Source organism: Vipera ursinii (genome assembly GCF_947247035.1).
Source record: "Vipera ursinii genome assembly, chromosome: 2".
Lineage (NCBI taxonomy): Eukaryota > Metazoa > Chordata > Lepidosauria > Squamata > Viperidae > Vipera > Vipera ursinii.
In genome coordinates, this window is record NC_139513.1 from 83,505,909 (window position 1) to 83,526,018 (window position 20,110).

Genomic DNA, 20,110 nt, shown 5'->3' on the forward strand with positions numbered 1-20,110 from the left:
GCTGCTGCTGCTGCGAGAGTTTCCAGGGAGAGCCGCCGCTAAGCCGGGCCGGGCGAGGTGAGGCCGTGGCAGGCTCCAGAGCAGCGGCGGCGGCAACGGCGGCAACGGTTCTGTCAATCAGGCGGACTTCCCTCCTGCACGCCCCGTGCTTTCCAGCCAGCCGCCTGCTGGTGTCTCTGCTGCCTTCGTCGAGGCTGAGCGCTGGAGAGGAGCGGATGAGCCAGGGCAAGGAGCCGCGGGGCTGAGGTTGCCTGGTGGTGGGCTAGAGGGCGGTGGCGGCCGCCTTCAATGCGGCCGGAGCCCCCACCCCCCCACCCCCCCCTGCAGCCAAGTTGAAGGCTGGGGTTGGGCTGAGCTACGCCTGCCATGGCTCCTCCGACGGGGATCGCCTTGCTTCTCGCTGGCTGGGTCCTCCTTTTGGCCCCGGGGGCCCCGCAGAGTCCGGGGGAGAAAGGTAAGTGGGCTGCTAGGCTTCCCTCGCCTTCAACTGCCCGGGCTGGCCGGCTGGGATTAGCCAGCCGCCGCCGCCCCCCCCTCTTTGCCCGTCCCCCCCTCCCTTGAGGCTGCCTGTCTAACTTCACCCACCGGCGGAGGACTTTTTACCCGCTAGACCAGTGTTTTTCAACCTTGGCCACTTTAAGATGGGTGGACTTCAACTCCCAGAATTCCCCAGCCAGCGTTGCTGGCTGGGGAATTCTGGGAGTTGGAGTCCACCCATCTTAAAGTGGCCAAGGTTGAAAAGCATTGCGCTAGACTTCTCCGCGCCACGTCGGGGTGCTTGGCCCGAAGGCCGGGGCGCCCTCCCCGCCGCCACGTGTGGCGTTGTTTTCCGGAGGGAAGGGGGGGGGAGGAGGCCCGCGGCGGTCTGGACCTTCTTCGATCTTGCTGAGCTGGCGGGGTTCCTTTCAAGCTGCAAAGGCTGGAACCTGGGTTGAACTCGGAGGCGCGGGGCAGAGCCGCCGGTCGAATCGCCTGCGCCCGGCGAAACCCACCTGGCAGGGACGCCGAAGTTTTCCTTCGATCTGTGTGTTGCTTTGGAGGAAGGAAGCGAAGCCAACCGAGACAGCTCTTTTCTCCTTTAAAAACAAAACAAAACAAAACAAAACAAAACAAAACTTTTCCAGGGCAATTGACGTCCCCATTCTTCGCGTTCGGGAGTGATTTAATTTGGAGGAGTGTGGCTGGTTGGCAGAGTTTGAAAGTTGTTTGCTCCCAATATCCTCAAGCAGATTGCTTTCCGAAGCCTCACCGCTTAAAATGGATTTATACGGCTGAAGGAGCGCTTATGTTTCCGGGTCCCTCTTGCCCAGTTGCAGGGAGACAGCATCTTGACCTCTGTCCATCCCTAAATACGTGCCCTGCCTGCCTGCCATCTGGGCTTTCTTAATCACACAATTGGAAAGTAACACAACTGGAAAAATAAGGCATGAGGTGTCTGTCTTAGTATTTTCCTTTCCTTAACCTACCGGACCAATGAAGTAGGTGTCCCCGGCCAGTGGTAGTCAGGTATTCAGGTATTCAGTGGTAGTCAGGTATTCAGGTAGTCAGTGGTAGTCAGGTATTCAGCCTGACTCTTATTACTCGTGATTTTCTCTCTTTCTAGATTCTATTTTGGGAAATCTAGAGGAATACAGCCTGGTCATCCCAACTAGCACAGACTCAAAGGGCAGGTTCGTCTCCAAAGTCGTGTCAGGAGCATCAAAGAGGCGCTTCCCAAGAAACACCAGGGATTTTCCTCTGGATGCTGCAGGCAGGGAAATTTTTTACAATGTCACTGTTTTTGGACAAGAATTCCACTTTAGATTAAGGCCAAATTCCCGGCTGGTGGCTCCTGGAGCAACTATGGAATGGCAGGAGGATTCAAACATCACCTACACTGAACCGCTTCATGGGGATTGCCTCTATGTGGGGCATATCACGGACTTGCCTAATGCTTCTGTTGCCATCAGCAATTGTGATGGGCTGGTAAGTCTCTCTCTCTCTCTCTCTCTCTTTCTCTCTCTCTCTCTCTCTCTCTCTCTCTTTCTCTCTCTCTTTCTTTCTTTCTTTCTTTCTCTCTTTCTCTCTTTCTCTCTTTCTCTCTCTCTTTCTCTTTCTCTTTCTCTTTCTCTTTCTCTCTTTCTTATATTATCCTTTCCCCATGGGGAAAGTTTGCATTTTCAGCATTTAAAAAGGACAGCAGCAAATCACACCTAATTTGCTATGTTAATTGTGAAATCAAATAAGGAAATGTTCTCTTACATGATGCAAAGTGTGATGAACCAGTGAGCCTCTTGTATGAAGAGTGGAGAAGCAGATTCACCCTGAACTGGCATATAACCGCTATGACAAATCACTAATTATCAACATGAAAGTCTCGATCGCCCTCTTGAAGCTTTTCAGTGCATTGAAAAATAGTGACCTACATCAAAAACAGTGTCCTAATGCTGTCACCTGCATGTTTCTTTTCTTCATAGGATCTTAGCTATCTTCTGTTTAGTAGTGCATCTGGAGACCTAGATGTGTTTTAAAAAAGAGATGATATTCAAAACGGCTCCACTGCCAATGAATTGGCTCTAGTTGTTAGAAATTAAAAGTGCTCAGAATTTTGGGGTTAACTTTGAGAAAATGTGTCTCATTCATGATGGTCCACTTCTCATATCTGTGTCAGCTTCCTTAACTTTGAATGCACTCCCATCACCCCAGCCAAACAGAACTACTGAAGGGGATGATGATCTTCTAGTCCAACACTTTGGGAATGAGCTCCAGGACAGGAAAGCTCATTTTAATCAATCCTGGATAACCTGAATGATAGAAGGGTCATTGAGGATTTTCAGGGTAAGAACCTAACAAGGTTATTTTAAGAGTTCTTCATCTTCATCTATTATTCTGTCTGTCTGTCTGTCTCTCTAATTCAGTATTTCACCCCAGACCATAGCAAGAAAAGTCGAACTGTGTCTCTTAAATACTATATTTTAAAGTCCAAATGCTATGCTGCTGAAGTAACTTTGCTTAGCTTTCCTTTAGGGAATGAACATCTAATTATATCCAACATCATCTTATTTATATTGTTTTAGAGAGAAAACAGCTTGCTAACATACAGCTGGTAGCATTTATAAGATAAATGGATTTCAGTTTAGATCGTGACCTTTCTGTTGTCTGAATTCTGTCCAGATTCTGATTAAAAAAATAAGAGGCAAGATGTGGTTGCCAACTTTCTCTTTTTTAGGGCAATATTCCAATGCCTTTAATAGTAGCTTGGCCTACAAGTATTCAATAAACAATTTTTGATACCATTTCATCTATTGTTATATTTCTGCATTTTGGGTAGTTGTTAATAGTACAGATGCTTGCCAGAAATTAGTTAACATTCCTAGATGGAGGTCTTGGTCTTGGTGATGTCCAACAAAACAACTCTACCTGTTCTTGAACTCATGCCCCTGTTCTTTCTATGTGCTGATGGCATTAATCAACCATATCAGGTTGATTCATATCCAATCAATGATGGGATGGGGGAGGGTTTGATGCATGTCTGGGTGCAGAATACAGACTTATAAGACAACAGAGAAATGTTGGGGGCTTTATTCTTTAGAGGAGCTTGTCTCTGGTGTATTTAGCTATACTTCTCATCCTCCCCAGGCAGTATTATGGAAGTTTTCATCCAAAACTTCTGTCCAAAGACCGAGCTGAGAAAAACTGAAATCAAGAATGCCTGCACATCTATTGTATTCTCAAGGGACATTTGGTTCTCTTGACAATCTCCTTGAGGCTAGAAGTTCATTTGGCTATGACTCTATGGCTATGCATCACTTCAGATTTGAAGGCACAAAAGTTGCTCTGGAGTGCCTGGTGTGTGTGTGTGTGTGTGTGTGTGTATGCGTGCATAGACCCTGTCTACAATCCCTTAACTCAAAAGATATATTTTTCCTAGACTTGTGCTGCAGCCAGGGAAGGAAGATGTGCTTCCAGAAAAAAGATGCAGCTACTTTAAGGAGTGGCAAATGGGCTACGGGAGCAGCTTGGCAGGTTCTAAAGCACTTTTTTTAGATCCAAAGTATCACAAAGGCACTGGGACCTCCAGCCAAAGGTGGCACCATGTAGCATGTAGTTGTATATTGTGTGATGTGTATATGATCACATCCAGAGTTGCTAGGGACTGGAAACTCTGGGTTGGGCTCTGAGGTTGATTCCTCCTGGTCCTCTTTTGTGAAAGATTTTGAGAGAAGACATGGGAAAACACCGTCTTTGTATGTTGCCTTAGGAAGAAAATTATCTTGAAGGAGACTAAGAATTTGATTTAGCCGAATCATAAAACAAGTAAATAATGCAATTTTATGGAGTCATAAAACATTAAAAGGATTCCCAGGACTATCGTATCAAGAAAGATTTCAGATAAATAAATGAATGAGGGAAGCTATTGGACATAGGAGGATGTAGAGGCAGAATGGCGCAGTGGTTAATATGCAGTATTACAGGCTAATTCTGCTGACTGCCAGCAGTTTGATTCTGAGCAGATCAAGGTTGATTCATCTTTCCATCTTTCCGAGGTCAGTAAAATGAGGACCCAGATTGTTGGGGCAGCATGCTGATTCTGTGAACTGCTTAGAGAGGGCTGTAAAGCACTGTGAAGTAGTATATAAGTCTAAGTGCTATTGCTCTTGGTACGTAGCTTTGGGTTTTTCTTGAAAATGCAAAATATCTCCCTCTAGTTTGGTGTAGTGATTAAGTATCAGCTAGAAACCAGGAGACCATGAATTCTAGTCCCATTTTAAGCACAAAGCCAGTGGGGTGAGCCAATTACTCTCTCTCAGCCTTAGGAAGGGGGCAATGGTAAAGCACTTCTGAAAATCCTTGGCAACTACAGCAACTTGTCAAGCATTTTCTGAGAAGCAAACACATTTCAACGGAAGGAAAAAAAAATTAGGTTACCCTCCTTGGGATGTCTTCCCAGAAGTTACAAGAGTGTGTGGGGAATGATATTGGCATTGGGATGTTTACAGTATTTATTTACTTATTGTGCTGATTTGACTTTGATTAAAAAACTGTACTTTGGTAAGTCACCAAGAGTTGGCAGCATATCCATTTTAACAATGACAACAAAATCATCCTGTTTTACCAGCTGCTTGATCCACATTCATTTGTCCTATATACTTAGTGTCTTCCACTTTCCATGACTTTGGAACCAAGCGAAAAGGATAAAAGCTTCTTAGTATAACTTCCTAGCCACTGCACGTACCATTTTGGAATTGTGCAGGTTTCTTTGTGATGATGTTTATGGCTTCATTATATTTGTTTACAAGAAATAAAAGGGGGATGCTGGCATCATGTTTTTTAAAAACAACAACAACCCTCAAGCCTTGGTGCAGCAGTGGGCTAATGCCTCCTTAAGTAACACCAGCTGCCTGCAATTAGTGTAGGTTCGAGTCCCACCAGGCTCAAGGTTGACTCAGCCTTCCATCCTTCCGAGGTAGGTAAAATGAGGACCCAGATTGTTGGGGGCAATAAGCTGACTTTGTAATAATGCCGCTTGGTGTGTGTGTGTGTGAAAGCCCTTATAAGCAGGCATATACATAGAATGAAGGCTACTGCTAATGCTTGTAAGCCGCCCTGAGTCTTCGGAGAAGGGCGGGATATAAATGGAATAAAAATAAATAAATAAAATAAAACTAAAAGTGAAGTAAAATCTGAATCTGTTTAGATGAAATTGATTTGAAATTCAAAGAAGTCTCTACTTTTCCTACTTTCTCCTCATTCTTGCCAATAAAGCTTTGAACAAACTAAGGAATCTACTAATCTGAAATTTGGTTACGGTAGTCTTGAAAATGACAAACAAAAAAAGATACAGTTTGATGATTTGAATATACTATACTATACTCCATATACGTAGCACATATGGAGACTCAGTATACTAAACTAAGCTTTAGATTTTGCTGCCACTCAGATGAGTGGCCTTTAAATCAATTCAAAGTCAAGTGGCTTATGTTTTTAATTGATGAATGTTGTTTATTTATGTCTGGTATAAATTGGATTTGAGAAACCTTCTATTCAAATACAAATAGACTGAAACATGGAAAAAGCATCTTATGATGCTCACCTAATAGTTAAATAGCATCAGTGCTATAAGTGAACTTAATTGGAATGTATCCCATTGATTTTCCTTTAAGTGAAGGAAGTTAAGCAAGAATGGGGCTGAAAGCTTGCTGGTTGCCTTTCCCATTCAGGTTGCTTTGCAGATAATCTTGCTTCGCTCCTATCAGCTTGTGAGAGTAAATCTTTTAATAATAATTTTTATTAAAGTTTATAATTACAGTGATAAAAAGTAATGCAAACTAAAAAGTATTAACAAAGGAAAAGAACAGTAGAAAGTGCAGAAAAGAATATAAAGAAAAATAGAAAAGAAGGAAAAATAGAAATATAATAAAGAAAACTAAAAGAAATATACAAAGAAATGAATTCCTCTTTTATCAAGCACATATAACTCCAGTGACTTATTACCAGTGAGCATGCAACAAAATATCTCTTCCTCCTATATCTCATCTCTTATCTATAAACTACTTCTTTAAACCTCACTTTGATTCTTATTAGCAAAAGTCCATTAAAGATTACCAGAAATAACAAAATATACATTTTAAACTTGACCAAATAAACAAACTTTACATTCTTTCCCTTCGCTTTTAACAATCTTGATCTTTAATCCCTATAAATAATGTCCTAGATTTTTTTTTCTTGTCTTTTTCAGAAAATTCTTCAAAACTTTGACAAATCTTTTTTTTATATAAAGTTATCCAACTCACTTTTCTAGTTTGTTATTTGTATATCCCTTTTAATTATTAGGACATCAGCCAGTTTCATTTTTATATCCAAAGTAACATCTTTTTCTATATCATTTTTATAGCTTATTTTTACATCCACATTCAAATCAATCTCAATCTTGTCCAATGAATCTTGTTCTTCTTCTATAAGGTCTTTTAAATACGGTTTGTTTATAATAATAGAACACAATTCTAAGATTAATTTTGAATGCATTGTCCCCAAATAGCCTTCTAGTCTCCCAAAACTGCAGTACTTTGCTTCATTCTATTTAATCAGTCAATTTTAATTGTTCTTCTTCTTTAATTATAATGTTTAGTTCTTTCTGCATTCCTTTAGTGCTCAACCTTCAAAGTTCTATCACTATGTTTTTTCCCCTAAACAACAGCATTTCCCAAGGGAAGATTCCTTATAATTAATTTCAAAATCTTCATTTTTTAAATAAAATTCAGAACAATGACATTTTCCCACAGGAAGGATTCTTGTAATTAATTTCCTAATCTTCTTTCAAATCCATCTGGATCCTTAGTCTATTTTCCCCCCAGAATCAATGTTCTAATTGCCCTTCTGCCATTTATTTAAACTTGTATAAACTGTCTTTTGCTGGGCATTGAAGAAAATTTCTTTGGTGTGATAAAACTGATCAAGAAAGGAAATATGCAAACCTTTTATATATAAATGTGCAAATTGTAGCTTGACAAAGATGATGATCTTTTGTCTTCTAGAGCTCTAAATCCACTGGAGACCACTGTTTTAGAGTTACTGTCTGGAGAACTTGGTGATCCCAAATCCTTTTCTTGTCCAGAGAGGAATTCTGAGGAACTGGTCCATTCGCCACTTTCACATTTGCTGCATTCCCAGTGAAGCTGTCTTCTCCATTGTCTATGGAGATTCTCAGTCATCCAAGTCATGGTTGTCCCAAACATGCTTTTTTCCATGAGGCAACTGGACTTCCTTGTTTTTCTTTGAAGATGCTTTGCTTCTCATCCAAGAAGCTTCTTCAGCTCTGACTGGATGGTGGGGAATGGCAGGATTTATACTCCTTGCAGACAGCTGGTCATTTGCATTATTTTAGTGAGTTGTTGAAGCCCATGGAGGCTTATCTCTGTCATCAGGGTCACCTGAGTAGTGCAAATGGGTGTGGAGCCTTCTTCAAACTGTTGAAAGGATGGTGTTGTATTCTAGAGATAGATGATGTCTTCTCTATTGCTTCCCTGGAAGTCCTGTGGGAGTAAATCTGATTTCTTGTATGCTTATCTTCAAGTGGCTTGCAATCACTGCAGCAATCCTTCCAAAACCAGCACCACAAGACAGCATAGTTAACTCCAACCCAAGACAATTTCAGTGGGATCCATCCAATGAATCCATAAGGCCTTGAGGCATCATCCTGACAACCTTCCTAAATTCCCCCCTCCCCCGGGTTAGGGTTTATGACAAGTAATGTGCCAGACATCTTGTTCAAGCTGTAGTATTTAGCCAACCATAGCTAATCTTGGGGACTAGGCAGGATGGAAGCAGATCTTTTTAAAGAACATAAGGCTATATAAAATATAAACATTTTAAAGAAATAGCTTATTCTTGGCTAGATTAGGAAGCTGAAAAATATCCCGGAAGAAGATTTGGGAAACTACTTTGTAACATTGCCCAAACTCCACATGGCCGTACAGCATGCATATATTAAAACAGCTCACCCAGAGCAATTCGCCAGCACAACACTTTCTTTCTTGACTGTTGGTTGCGGTGAGAAGAGGGATGGAGGAGTGATAGTAATGAGAAATAATGGTGGCTGTTATTAGGAAAAGGGGCAAGATGTGAAGCTCCAGGGAAATTAGATGGGTGATTTGAATGTGATAATAGCCCCAAAAGAGATATCTGGCCTTCCATGTTTTCTGGCCCGAGTCCCCTCAAACCCAGTAGTGTCTTTCTATTTCTGTAATGGACAGAAGGAATAATCCCAAGACCATAAGCAAGGCAAATAGTTAGATAAAGGAAATCTGGGTCAGGAGAAGAAATGCAATTTGAGAAAGCATCTCTGATATGGCCCTCCTCAGTTCTGATGAGGATAAAGGGAGGTGGGGAAACGCACTCAGGCTTGGAAGATTCTGTTACCACAACCTCGTAATGAAGTAGTACTAGCATTCATAACTCTGACATCCTAGTCTGGTCTTCCTTGAAGGACTAACACTTTCAATCTCTTTCTTTAAGCTCCATAGCTGGTAATGAACCCTTTCACCTTTCACATGATCTTTTTTATCTAATAATAATGATCTTTGTGCTTATAATAAATAATAATAATAAATAAATAATGGAGTGAAAAGTGTCCAGCTTTTGTGGCTGAAGAAGTTGATCAGGAAATAAAGAAGTAAAGAAAGGAATGAATGAATGAATGGCCATTTGTGTATGGATTGAAAAGTTTAAATGTTTGCCTTCTTTATTCCTTCAGTCTCCATAGCTATTAGTTTTGTGGTTACTACTTACACATTTTTGGCACCTCCATACAATGGAAAGGTCAGATTTCCACAGCTTAATGACAAGTAGGATTACCTGCTATATTAAAAGGTTACAAGAAGAAACTATAGGATGGATTTAATAGATCTCATTAAGGTCCTTCTACATGTAGATGCCCCCTTGTCGCAGGAGAGGGGAGATGAAGCGTCGGAGACGGAGTCTGGAGAGCTGTTGGAGATCCAGCCAGTCTGAATCTGACCGATTGCGACTAAGATCTTTTACTAGGTCTTATCTCGCGGCGATGAGGATGGCGAAGTCTAATTACTTCGCTGCCCTCATCGTGTCTGCAGATAATCGCCCGGCCGCCCTGTTTAGGGTAACTCGTTTCCTCCTTAATCAGGAGGTAAGGGAGGAGCCCTTACAGGGGCGGGCCGAGGAGTTTAGCCAGCATCTGGCAGACAAAATTGCTCAGATTCAGACCAGTTTGGACTGTGACTGGGCAGAGTCTGATGGGGAGGAATTGAGTGGTCTTGAGAGTAGTATTATCTGGACTGAGTTTGATCCTGTGACTCCCGAGGAGGTGGACAGGATTTTGGGGAAGCTGAGCTCTACCACCTGTTTATTGGACCCGTGCCCCCCCTGGCTGGTTTATTCAGCTCGGGAGGAGACACGAGGCTGGTTCCAGGCAGTGATATCTGCTTCTTTGAGTGAGGGTGTCTTCCTTGCCGCCTTGAAGGAGGCGGTGGTGAGACCCCTTCTCAAGAAGCCTGCCCTGGATCCAGCTATTCTGAATAACTATTGTCTGGTCTCCAACCTTCGCTTTTTGGCGAAGGTTGTTGAGAGTGTGGTAGCGCATCAGCTTCCTCTGTTCCTGGAGGAAACTGATTATCTTGACCCGTACCAATCGGGCTTCAGGCCCGGGTACAGCACGGAGACGGCATTGGTCGCGCTGATGAATGATCTCTGGCGGGCTCGGGACAGGGGTTGCTCCTCTGTCCTAGTCCTATTAGATCTCTCTGAGGCTTTTGATACCATCGACCATGGTATCCTGCTGCGATGTCTCAGGGGGTTGGGAGTGGGGGCACTGTTTTACGGTGGTTCTCCTCCTACCTCCTGGGCCGTTCGCAGTCGGTGTTGACGGGAGGGCAGAGGTCCGCCCCGAGACCTCTCGTTTTTTGGAGTTCCTCAGGGGTCGGTCCTCTCTTCCCCTCCTGTTCAACATCTATATGAAGCCACTGGGTGAGATTATTCATGGTTTCGGGATGGGGTATCATCAGTACACTGATGATACCCAACTTTTTCTTTCTACCCCGAACCAACTCAGTGATGCCCTTGACGTGATGTACTGTTGCCTGGAGGCGGTTCGGTTTGGATGGGGAGAAACAGGCTCCGACTCAATCCTGCCAAGACTGAGTGGCTGTGCATACCGGCATCTCGGGTTAACCAGGTTGTTCCATCACTAATGATGGGGGGTGAGGTGTTACCCCCCATTGATAGGGCTCGCAACTTGGGCATCCTCTTGGATTCATGGCTCAATTTAGAAGACCATATAGGAGCCGTGACCAGGGGGGCTTTTGCCCAGCTTCATCTGGTGCACCAGTTGCGGCCCTATCTGGACCGAGATGCCCTACGCACAGTCACCCATGCGCTCATGACCTCCCGGTTAGACTACTGCAATGCTCTCTACATGGGGCTGCCCTTGAGGACCACTCGGAGGCTTCAGCTGGTGCAGAATGCAGCTGCGCGAGTAGTAATGGGAGTTTCCTCTTCTCCACGAGCTGCATTGGCTTCTAGTTGCCCTCCGGGTGAGATTCAAGGTGCTGGTGATGACCTATAAAGCCCTAAATGGCATGGGTCCGGATTACCTTAGGGAGCACCTGCTGTCAGCATCAGCTTCTTATCGTCCTGTGCGCTTCCACAGGGAGGGCCTCCTTAGGGTTCCACAGGTTAGAGAATGCCTGTGGGTGATTCCCAGGGGGAGGGCATTCTCTGTGGGTGCGCCCACCCTTTGGAACGAACTGCCGATGGAACTTCGGACTGCCCCCGATCTTCGCTCGTTTTGCCGGGACTTAAAAACCTGGTTGTTTGAGTTGTCTGGCCTGGACTGAGGGATTTTAAATTAAATTAAATTAAACTAAATTAAATTAATTTTAAACTTCAATTTTAATGTTATCTTAATTTTGTGGGCTTGTATTAATTTAATTGTATTTTATTCTCTCTTTTTGTATTGTTTTTAACTTGCCCTGTGAACCGCCCTGAGTCCTTCGGGAATAGGGAGGTATATAAATTCAATTAATAAATAATAAAGAAATAAATAATGTAGATTAGTTTGCTCTGTTGTGTTTCCCATAGCTACCTATGGTTGTGAAACATGGACCTTAAAAAAAACAAGACAGGAAGAAAATCGACGGTTTGAGCTGTCGTGCTGGAGAAGGGCCTTGCCTATTCCTTGTCAGGAAAGGTGACTAATAAGCAAGTACTGGAGCACATAACACCAGACATGTCACAAAAGGCAAAATCACAAAACTGCATCTAAATTTATTTTGGCCATATCATGCAGGGGAATTCACTGAAGAAAGCAATCATTCCTGAAAAGAGCTGGTAGTAAAAGGAAACCAGGCCATCAGAGGACAGGGTGGCAGGACACTATCAAAGGCGACACCAGCCAGACCATAGAAAAATTCAAAGAAATAGTGCAAGTTCGGAAGGTGTGGAGAAACCTGGTCCATTGAATTGTCAAGAGTCAGGCTCATCATCATCATCATCGTCGTTGCCGTCATCATCACCACCATCATCTGTCTTCTGCTAATTTATATTAAGCCAACACATTTGAGGAGTGCTCCCAGGGCCTGTTTGGGAGCTGAATTTTCTTCAAGGATGACTCTGTAGTTTCAGAGGGAAGCAAGCTGCTTGCGTCAATGCAGACAAGAGGGGAACTCATCCTGCAGCTACTGTTGCACAGCCTCTGGCTTTCTTTTTGCATGTCTCACATGAGTAGGGTAGGTGGGCAGCAGAGATTTGAATGCTCCTCTCCAATATTGTTCCAAGTCCAGGGACTGTCCAGTAGCAACAATGATCTTAAACAGTGGAAATTTCATGGTAGGAACTAATATGACTGTTGCCTGTTTCACTAGCAAGTTGAAGTAGATGGGAAATACTTGATGCCAGTCTGGAACAGAAACCAGGACAGTAGTTGCAGTTTCCCACCATAAAATGCATCATCATAAACCAAAGGAGAAGGTGTACACCTGTATATAATTTGCATGTGCTGGTTTGCAGATACTCTATGTAGTCTTAGGCATAGTTAAAGGTAAAAGGTAAAGGTTACCCTGCACATGCATGCTAGTCGTTTCTGACTCTAGAGGCCGGTGCTCATCTCCGTTTCAAAGCCGAAGAGCTAGCGCTTGTCCGAGGACGTCTCTGTGGTCATGTGGCCGGCATGACTAGACGCCAAAGGCGCACGGAAGGCTGTTACCTTCCCACCGTAGTGGTCCCTATTTTTCTACTTGCATTTTTTACGTGCTTTCGAACTGCTAGGTTGGCAGAAGCTGGGACGAGTAACAGGCGCTCACTCTGTTACGTGGCACTCGGGATTCGACCCGCCAAACTGCCGACCTTCTGATCGACAAGCTCAGCATCCTAACCCACTGAGCCACCACGTCCATTTATAGGCATAGTTACTGTAATTTAAATATGAGTAAAAACCCTGCATCGAATAAGACTATGCCTCAGTATCTCGTCTGTTTGATCCATTGTTTGACAGGTACTAAAATGGTTAATGCTGTTAATAACAATGATTTTCCATATATGCCAGGCTCTTCTGCTTAGGTTAATACAGTAGTCAAAGCTGCTAATAGAAACACACCTATTAACAATAACATTTGACTGGGGAATAGAGTAGAGTAGAGTAGAGTAGAGTAGAGTAGAGTAGAGTAGAGTAGAGTAGAATAGAATAGAATAGAATAGGATCTTGGAGGTCTTCTAGTCCAGCCCTCTGCTTAAGCAGGAGAACCTATGCCATCTCAGACAAGTGACTGTCCAATCTTTTCTTAAAAAACTCCAATGATGGAGCACCCACAATGTCTGAAGACAATCAGATCATTTAGATCAATTTGGTTGAGAAACTTGTGATCTTACAGAGGTTGCTGAACTGCCTTTTTTTTTAGTAATTTCCATTCAGGATACAAAGGTTTGTTGCAAATAAGGCAATCTTTTAAAGGTGGAGACATGTCTATCTAAAGTCAGCAAATTGTTCATAGTTTGTTTTGAAGGATGCTTTCATTAGTGATCACCATGTAGAATATTTTTGTAGCATTTCACACACGTCTGCCTGTCTGTCTTCAGGTTCTCCATTACACCAGTACCATTTTGTACCACACTTTTCCTGTATTCAGGCACATTTTCTTCCTGTTAATATTTGGTGAAATTCACCCAAAATATTAGTTTGCAATGTGAACTTTTGGAATTTAGAATAAATGTGCCTTGTGCTCTGTTTTGAATCAGCACTCTCAGATTTTTCTATTGCAGTAAAGTAGTATTTGTCAAAGGCTGTCTGATGGTTCTAATGGGTGTGGGTATTTTCTTTCATACCTGACACGTGGTATAAAGTGTACATAGTTGTATCAGATGAGAATCATAGGGTGAATGCATTTCAGCTTGTCAGAACTTCATACATCTCTACTTTTCTCTGCTCACAACAGTCACTGGAAAGAAGTAGGAGCCTGACTTTTGTTGTCATGGTAGTATAAAGCTTTGAGTCAAGCTCAACTTTGGTAATTCTGTCCATACAGTTTGCTTGGCAGCATTGTAAAAATGCTTTCTCACTGGCTTCTTCTGGGGTGGTTTTTCTCCCCCAATTTTCTACTCTAGCCTGAGTTATTAATGGAAAAACACTGATCTGGAACAGAATTACAGATGAGGCTTCTCCCCCCCCCCTTTCAGGTAGCTCTGTGGTGGATGTATTTGTGACATGTGCATGCTTATGCATCTGCTTGGTCTTTGGACATTGATCTGGAAGAAATACAGCTGACATGCCCTAGATGTCCTGTCATACAAGGCTTTAGAGTCTAACTAGGTGGAATAACAGTGAACTATATGCTAGAATGCAACTTGCACAGAATAGGTGAAAACTGGAGAAAATTTTAGGGGTGTGAATGGTACACTGGACTTCCCTTCTGCCTATAATCAACTCTCCAACCCTTTATTTTTCTTGTACATTCAATTGTGGTCTTTGAGCCTGTCCAGGAGAAAATCCTGTGACTGTATGGAGAGATAGATAGATAGATAGATAGATAGATAGATAGATAGATAGATAGATAGATAGATAGATAGATAAACAGACAGACAGACAGACAGCTGGATGATGGATGGATGGATAAATGGAGTTTCCAATGAAAATACTGGGGAGGGGACCCTTTATGAAATCAGACTTAGCTTTTATGATTTTTTTTGGCAGTGATATTAATTTCCCCAAAGATGTGCCATTATCACAAGGAATTTGATTTACAGATGCAAAAACAGTTTTAATATTCTGTCAAACATGCTGCCATTGTGATCATTGGTTTCTAAATTAATAAACGATAATTTAGACGTACAGCCAAATGTTCAACATTAATTGAATAAAATAAAAAAAATGAACAGTTTCTGTTTTCATTCAAGCTAGGCATTTTTTCTTGGTGTTGGAGATTTGGGAATTAGCCGAGAAATAAAAAAATGTTAAGGTTGAGATCCTGAAAACTTGTTGTTTGAATTAATTCAGCACCACTGCAGATTCTAAAATGTAGCTTATGATTTAAAATCAGGCACTTCTTTATGTTAAATTAACTTAACAGACTCTATAATTACCATGCTTGATCACGGTCATAATTTTTTACTTCAGTACAGATTTGTATGTTGGTATTCTAGAGATGTGCAATTAGATTTGTTACAGAAGGCCTGCTTTTCAAATTCATATTACCAGGTATTTCAGGGTGATTCTGTCAATGATTCTGTCAATGAAATATTAAGCATGTTTACTTAGAGGTTAATCCCATTGAATCAATAATCCTTACCCTCCTGTAACTCTTCTAAGAGTAATTAGGGTTGCATTTTAGAACCAGCGACCCCAGCATTTGTGTTATGTGATTATTATTAGTAATGCGGGTAGGAAGGGAGCATGCCAACCCTGAAATAAAGGCCACATCAAGCAATGTAAGTTTCACAACTACATTCATGTGAAAATAGCTTTGACAATTAGGGTTTCATCTGTGTCTAACGAACCAATCTAATGACTTGTTTCAGAGAGAAGTCATGTGATAGGACAGAAACAGAACCATTTATTCCCATGCTCCAAAGTGCCATGTTTAAATGGCCTAGGTCTCAAACAGAAAAGCTTGTTCAAGTGAAGAGCGAGGACAAAGCCATTAGATACAGGGTTGGTTTCTCACCTTTCAATATTGGAGCTCACTGTCCTGGGGCATTTACTAGAAATATGTGCCATAATTGGAGTCTCCAGGAAATGCTAACTGCCCCGTTGGCAGCAATGGAGAAGGTGAAGCTGATGGATGAAACAGCATCTAAAAGACAATGAACATTGGGAGACTTGCTGAAGGTACTTCCACAGATCTTCTCTTCACCAAAGTAGTGGGAGACTTCCTTGCAACTATTAGTGAGAAATTGTTCTTACCATGACTCATACTGATTAGAAGCGATTGCAGGATTTAGCTCCTCCTTCCTTATCCAGCATGATTTTTCAGTTTGAAAAATCTCCTTATTGTCTCAGGTTGTGCTAACAAAAGTGGTTTCTGTGTGGGACTGCTGAATGTTTGCTTCTATTTTTAAAGCACAATTGGGTTTGTGGTTTAATTAGCCATTTTAGACTGACTTGTAAGATTGGTTCACACACTGATAAAGAATCAAATGACTGCTGGGTAAGCAACCAGCTGCAGTTTTCCTCAGTTTCATTGAGAAGAACCTCTTCCTCTTCACTGCACATAGGTTATGAGAAAAAGATTCAGAAAGTCAAATGTACATGAAGATAGTTCACTTGCTGCAGTCCTTCCATTGTTATTCCTTTCACATTAATAAATCTTGCTAAAGAGAACTTTGTGAAAGTTGTGCTCAGGAAAAAAAAATCATTTTCGATTCAGACAGCTAGCTGCCCTCAGTCTAATGTGGATTCTCTTCTTGTGACAAAATGTTTATATATTGCTTGACACATGGTGTCACAATGTGCTTTGATTTATGATGTTTAACCATTTTCCCTGCAACTAACATGAAAAGTATGAAGAGCGGATCCACTGGCAGACCTTCTTATACTTGCAGTAAGCAGTGAATGGGTAGTAGGACACATTCCCATGTTTGGAATGTGCATCAAGCCTGAAATTTTAATATTCAATTAACTTAGTAACTCAGCATCCACAGCCAGAGGGATCAGTGTGCAGACTGGCTAGAATTTTTGGGATTATAGTTCTATTCCATGTAGAGGGCACCAGAAGCTAGAAGGTAGATCTGCATGTTTGCTGAAGCGAAAGGTTGATGTAGCATCACTGTAGCTGTGGTAAACAAGATCACCACATAAACTATCAGGATATTGGGAATAAAACCTAGAAGGGCTTGCTCTTTCATAAAATCTAAACTTTTATTTTTATGCTCTTAACAGATCCCTTAAAGATATTTGAGGAAAACTAAAGGTTTGGCTTCTTTCCCAGATTCTAATTTACCTAAAAATGCCAGTAACAGTAGTGCTGTTTCAACTTCTTGAATAGGAGAAGTGACTGAATTTCAAAGCACATTATGACAATTTAATGGCAATCAGTGCTTGCAACCACTCATTAATCTTTAGAAGGAATCTGAGGTGTGGTTCCTCTGGCTTTAAGCTTGTATGTAAGAATGAAGAGAAAAAGAAGGAACAACTTTAAGTTGTTTCTGAATGTTATGAGAAATATCAATGGCATTTTAATGAAGTCATTGGAGAAATGGATTTGAAATATGGCCTTCCCACTGGTGAATTTTGGTCATTGTGTACAATGTTTTGGGGGGACAGGTCTGCTTGCCATCTTGGAGTGATGATGTCCATTAACAACAGTAGATACAGACCGACACACCTGCAATGAAATGATGTAGAAGGCAGCATATGTGTGATATCATTGTTTTGGTGTCATTGAGGTGTGCTGTAGACCAGTGTTTCTCAACCTTGGCCACCTTAAGTATGTGGACTTCAGTTCCCAGAATTTCTCAGCCAGCCATGCTGGCTGGTGAATTCTGGGAAGTTTAAGTCCACAGAGCTTAAAGCAGCCAAGGTTGAGAAACATTGTGTTGTAGACTTAAAACTGAATTGAAGTTAAACTGACAAGAATACTTCTAAGATATTAAATAATTTCCCTTTTCAGTCATAGTTCAGTGGCAACATTTTCCCCTGCTTGGATAGGGACTTAATTAAGACTTTTGGAAACAGTCTCAGTTTGTATATTCTTCTGCTTGAGTTATTTCTCAAAAATTAATGGAAATCTAATAAAGAAGAAGCTGGTGTTCCTCTGAAATGGAAATAATCTTTTGTTGCCTTACTTATATTTCTTGTTGATTTTCAACTTTGCTGCCCTGGGCCGAAACAAACCAGATTGTAGCCATATTAGTAGATTAATTTGATAAAAAGTCTTTATGGATTAATTTATTTTGTCTTCATTTGTGTAGCTAGCACATACACATTTCAAGACTTCAACTAAGCTGTTAAAATGTGTATCCACTTGATGTTTCCCTTGTTCAGCAATGCATCTTTCATGACATTTATTCATGAAAAAAAAAGAGAGAGATGACTTTCCTTTTTAGGGTTGTTGTGTTGCATGAAAAAAACAACACCGATTGTCTTGATGTTTTAGTTAGTGCAAAGAGTCTAAGGCGAGCATGGAAACATTGTTTTGAAAATGCATGTCATTGCTTTGTAAAACGCTGTGGGTTATTTGAAAGTGGGGACCACATCCTTAGTTTATGACTCCCAGAATGCTAATAAGTTTAAATTATGGCTAAAAGAAATAGTGGGCCTTTAGGATTCTTGAAAAAAAATCCTAAATTATTATGTCTGCATGCATATGTGAGTAGAATAACTAGGAATTATTAAATATTTATTTCTTGATTATGTCTCTTGGAATGCTTTTGTATACAGAGAGTTTTTGCTATTATTATGGATATTTCGAACACCATATCTAAGAATATAAAATATAGAGAAGATGATTGTGCAGCAGCTTCAGGGGACCTTGGTGGAAGTGAATTACCTGGATTCCTTTCAGACAGGGTTCAGGCCTGGGGATGGGGATGGAAATGGCACACTTTTGGGTGACTTCTGGCAAGGGTGGCATGGGGACTCACAGCTTTCCTTATTATGCCATCTTTGGTGCTGGTTGGGGTTACATTGCCCCAGTCTGACCCAGAGTAATAGAATGTTTCCTGTAGAGTTTACCTAGGAGGGATGACGCCTTGGGTACAACCTGGGAGTCCTCCTAGATGCACGACTTTAGCTAGGTAAGCAGGTGATAGACATGGCTAGGAGGACTATTGCACAGCTTTGTCTGTGTGCCAATTGGATCCATTCCTGGATTGGCAGGCCTTGCTCATAGTCACTCATGCCCAATGGACTATTGCAAGGTGCTCTACATGGGGTTGCCCTTGAAGAGTATACAGGGGCTTCGGCTGCTACAGAATGTAGCAATGTGGGCAGTTATGGATGCTCCTACAACATGCATTTATACCTCTGCTCTACGAGCTGCATTGATTACCATTTTGTTTCTTGAGTCCAGTTTGAGATGCTGTGTTTTGCTCTATAAATTCCTTTATGGGCATGGGACCAGACTGTTTGAGGGACTGTCTCTCCCCAGCTACATCAGTTAGCACTCCATTATATTTGCCACAGAAGGCATGCTATGGGTGGTGGTGTTTAGGACAACTCACTGTGGCCAACTCACCATGGCCAACTCACCATGGCCAACTTGGGACAACTTGCCGTGGCTAGCTTGCCATGAGACAACACACTGTGGGACAATTCAGTGCTGTTTTAATCATTTTATTCAGTTATTTTTTATTATTGGTGACCATGTTTTTGTCTAAATTTTTGTAACTCTTGTATTTCTGGATTGACTTTCTTTTATTATTATTGACCATGTTTGCATCAAAATTAATTTAACTTTCATATTGGTTGAATTGCCCTGTGGCGGCTTTCCTGAGATGAGTTGGCTGTGGTGAGTTGTCCCATAGTGGGTTGCCTGTGGTTAGTTGGCCGCAGTGAATTGGTTGTGGTAAGGTGACCATGTTAAGTTATCCCATTATGGTACCCATAATGGGTACCATTAGCTAGAGCAGGGCTTTTCAATCTTTTCACAGATTGTACTACTTTTAGGACATGACAATATTTGAGTACCACCAATGCTTAGGAAGGTGTCAAAAACTTGATGACTTTAAAAAAAAAAAGGGGGGGGGAGATTTTGGGTTTTACTGATTAGATTCATTTGTTGTTATAGAAATGGCTAGTTTATAATATTATGTAAAAATAAAAAGTTGAGGTTCAATATTAATGCTTCCTTCTGCTGCAACAGAGGAAGTCTGTTCTTTTCCCCTTCTCCCCCTCACTTCCCCCCCCCCACTATGTCCTACTATTTGCTTTTGTATTTGTGTATTTTATTCTATAATCTAATAAAACGTTACAAACTGTAGAAAAAAGGGAAAAAAGTACCAGTTTTAATTTCTTCAGTGGCAGTTCCTTTGCTGAATCACATTCCCTTTGCACTGACAAATGTATGATGAAATAATAATAATAATAATAATAATAATAATAATAATAATAATAATAATAATAATTAATTGAACTTATATACCGCCCTTCTCCCGTAGGACCCAGGGTGGTTCA

At 41.6% G+C, this 20,110-nt stretch overlaps 1 protein-coding gene across 1 annotated transcript in view; it reads left to right on the forward strand.

Moving 5' to 3' along the window:
* Nucleotides 1-210: 210 nt before the first annotated feature.
* ADAMTS2 (ADAM metallopeptidase with thrombospondin type 1 motif 2) overlaps nt 211-20,110 on the forward strand; it is a 283,066-nt gene continuing 263,166 nt past the window's right edge. Inside the window, exons 1-2 of the mRNA XM_083353569.1 lie at nt 211-454; nt 1,604-1,965. Coding sequence (XP_083209695.1) covers nt 367-454; nt 1,604-1,965 — 450 coding nt within the window. The 5' untranslated portion in view covers nt 211-366. The remainder of the gene's footprint in view (nt 455-1,603; nt 1,966-20,110) is intronic.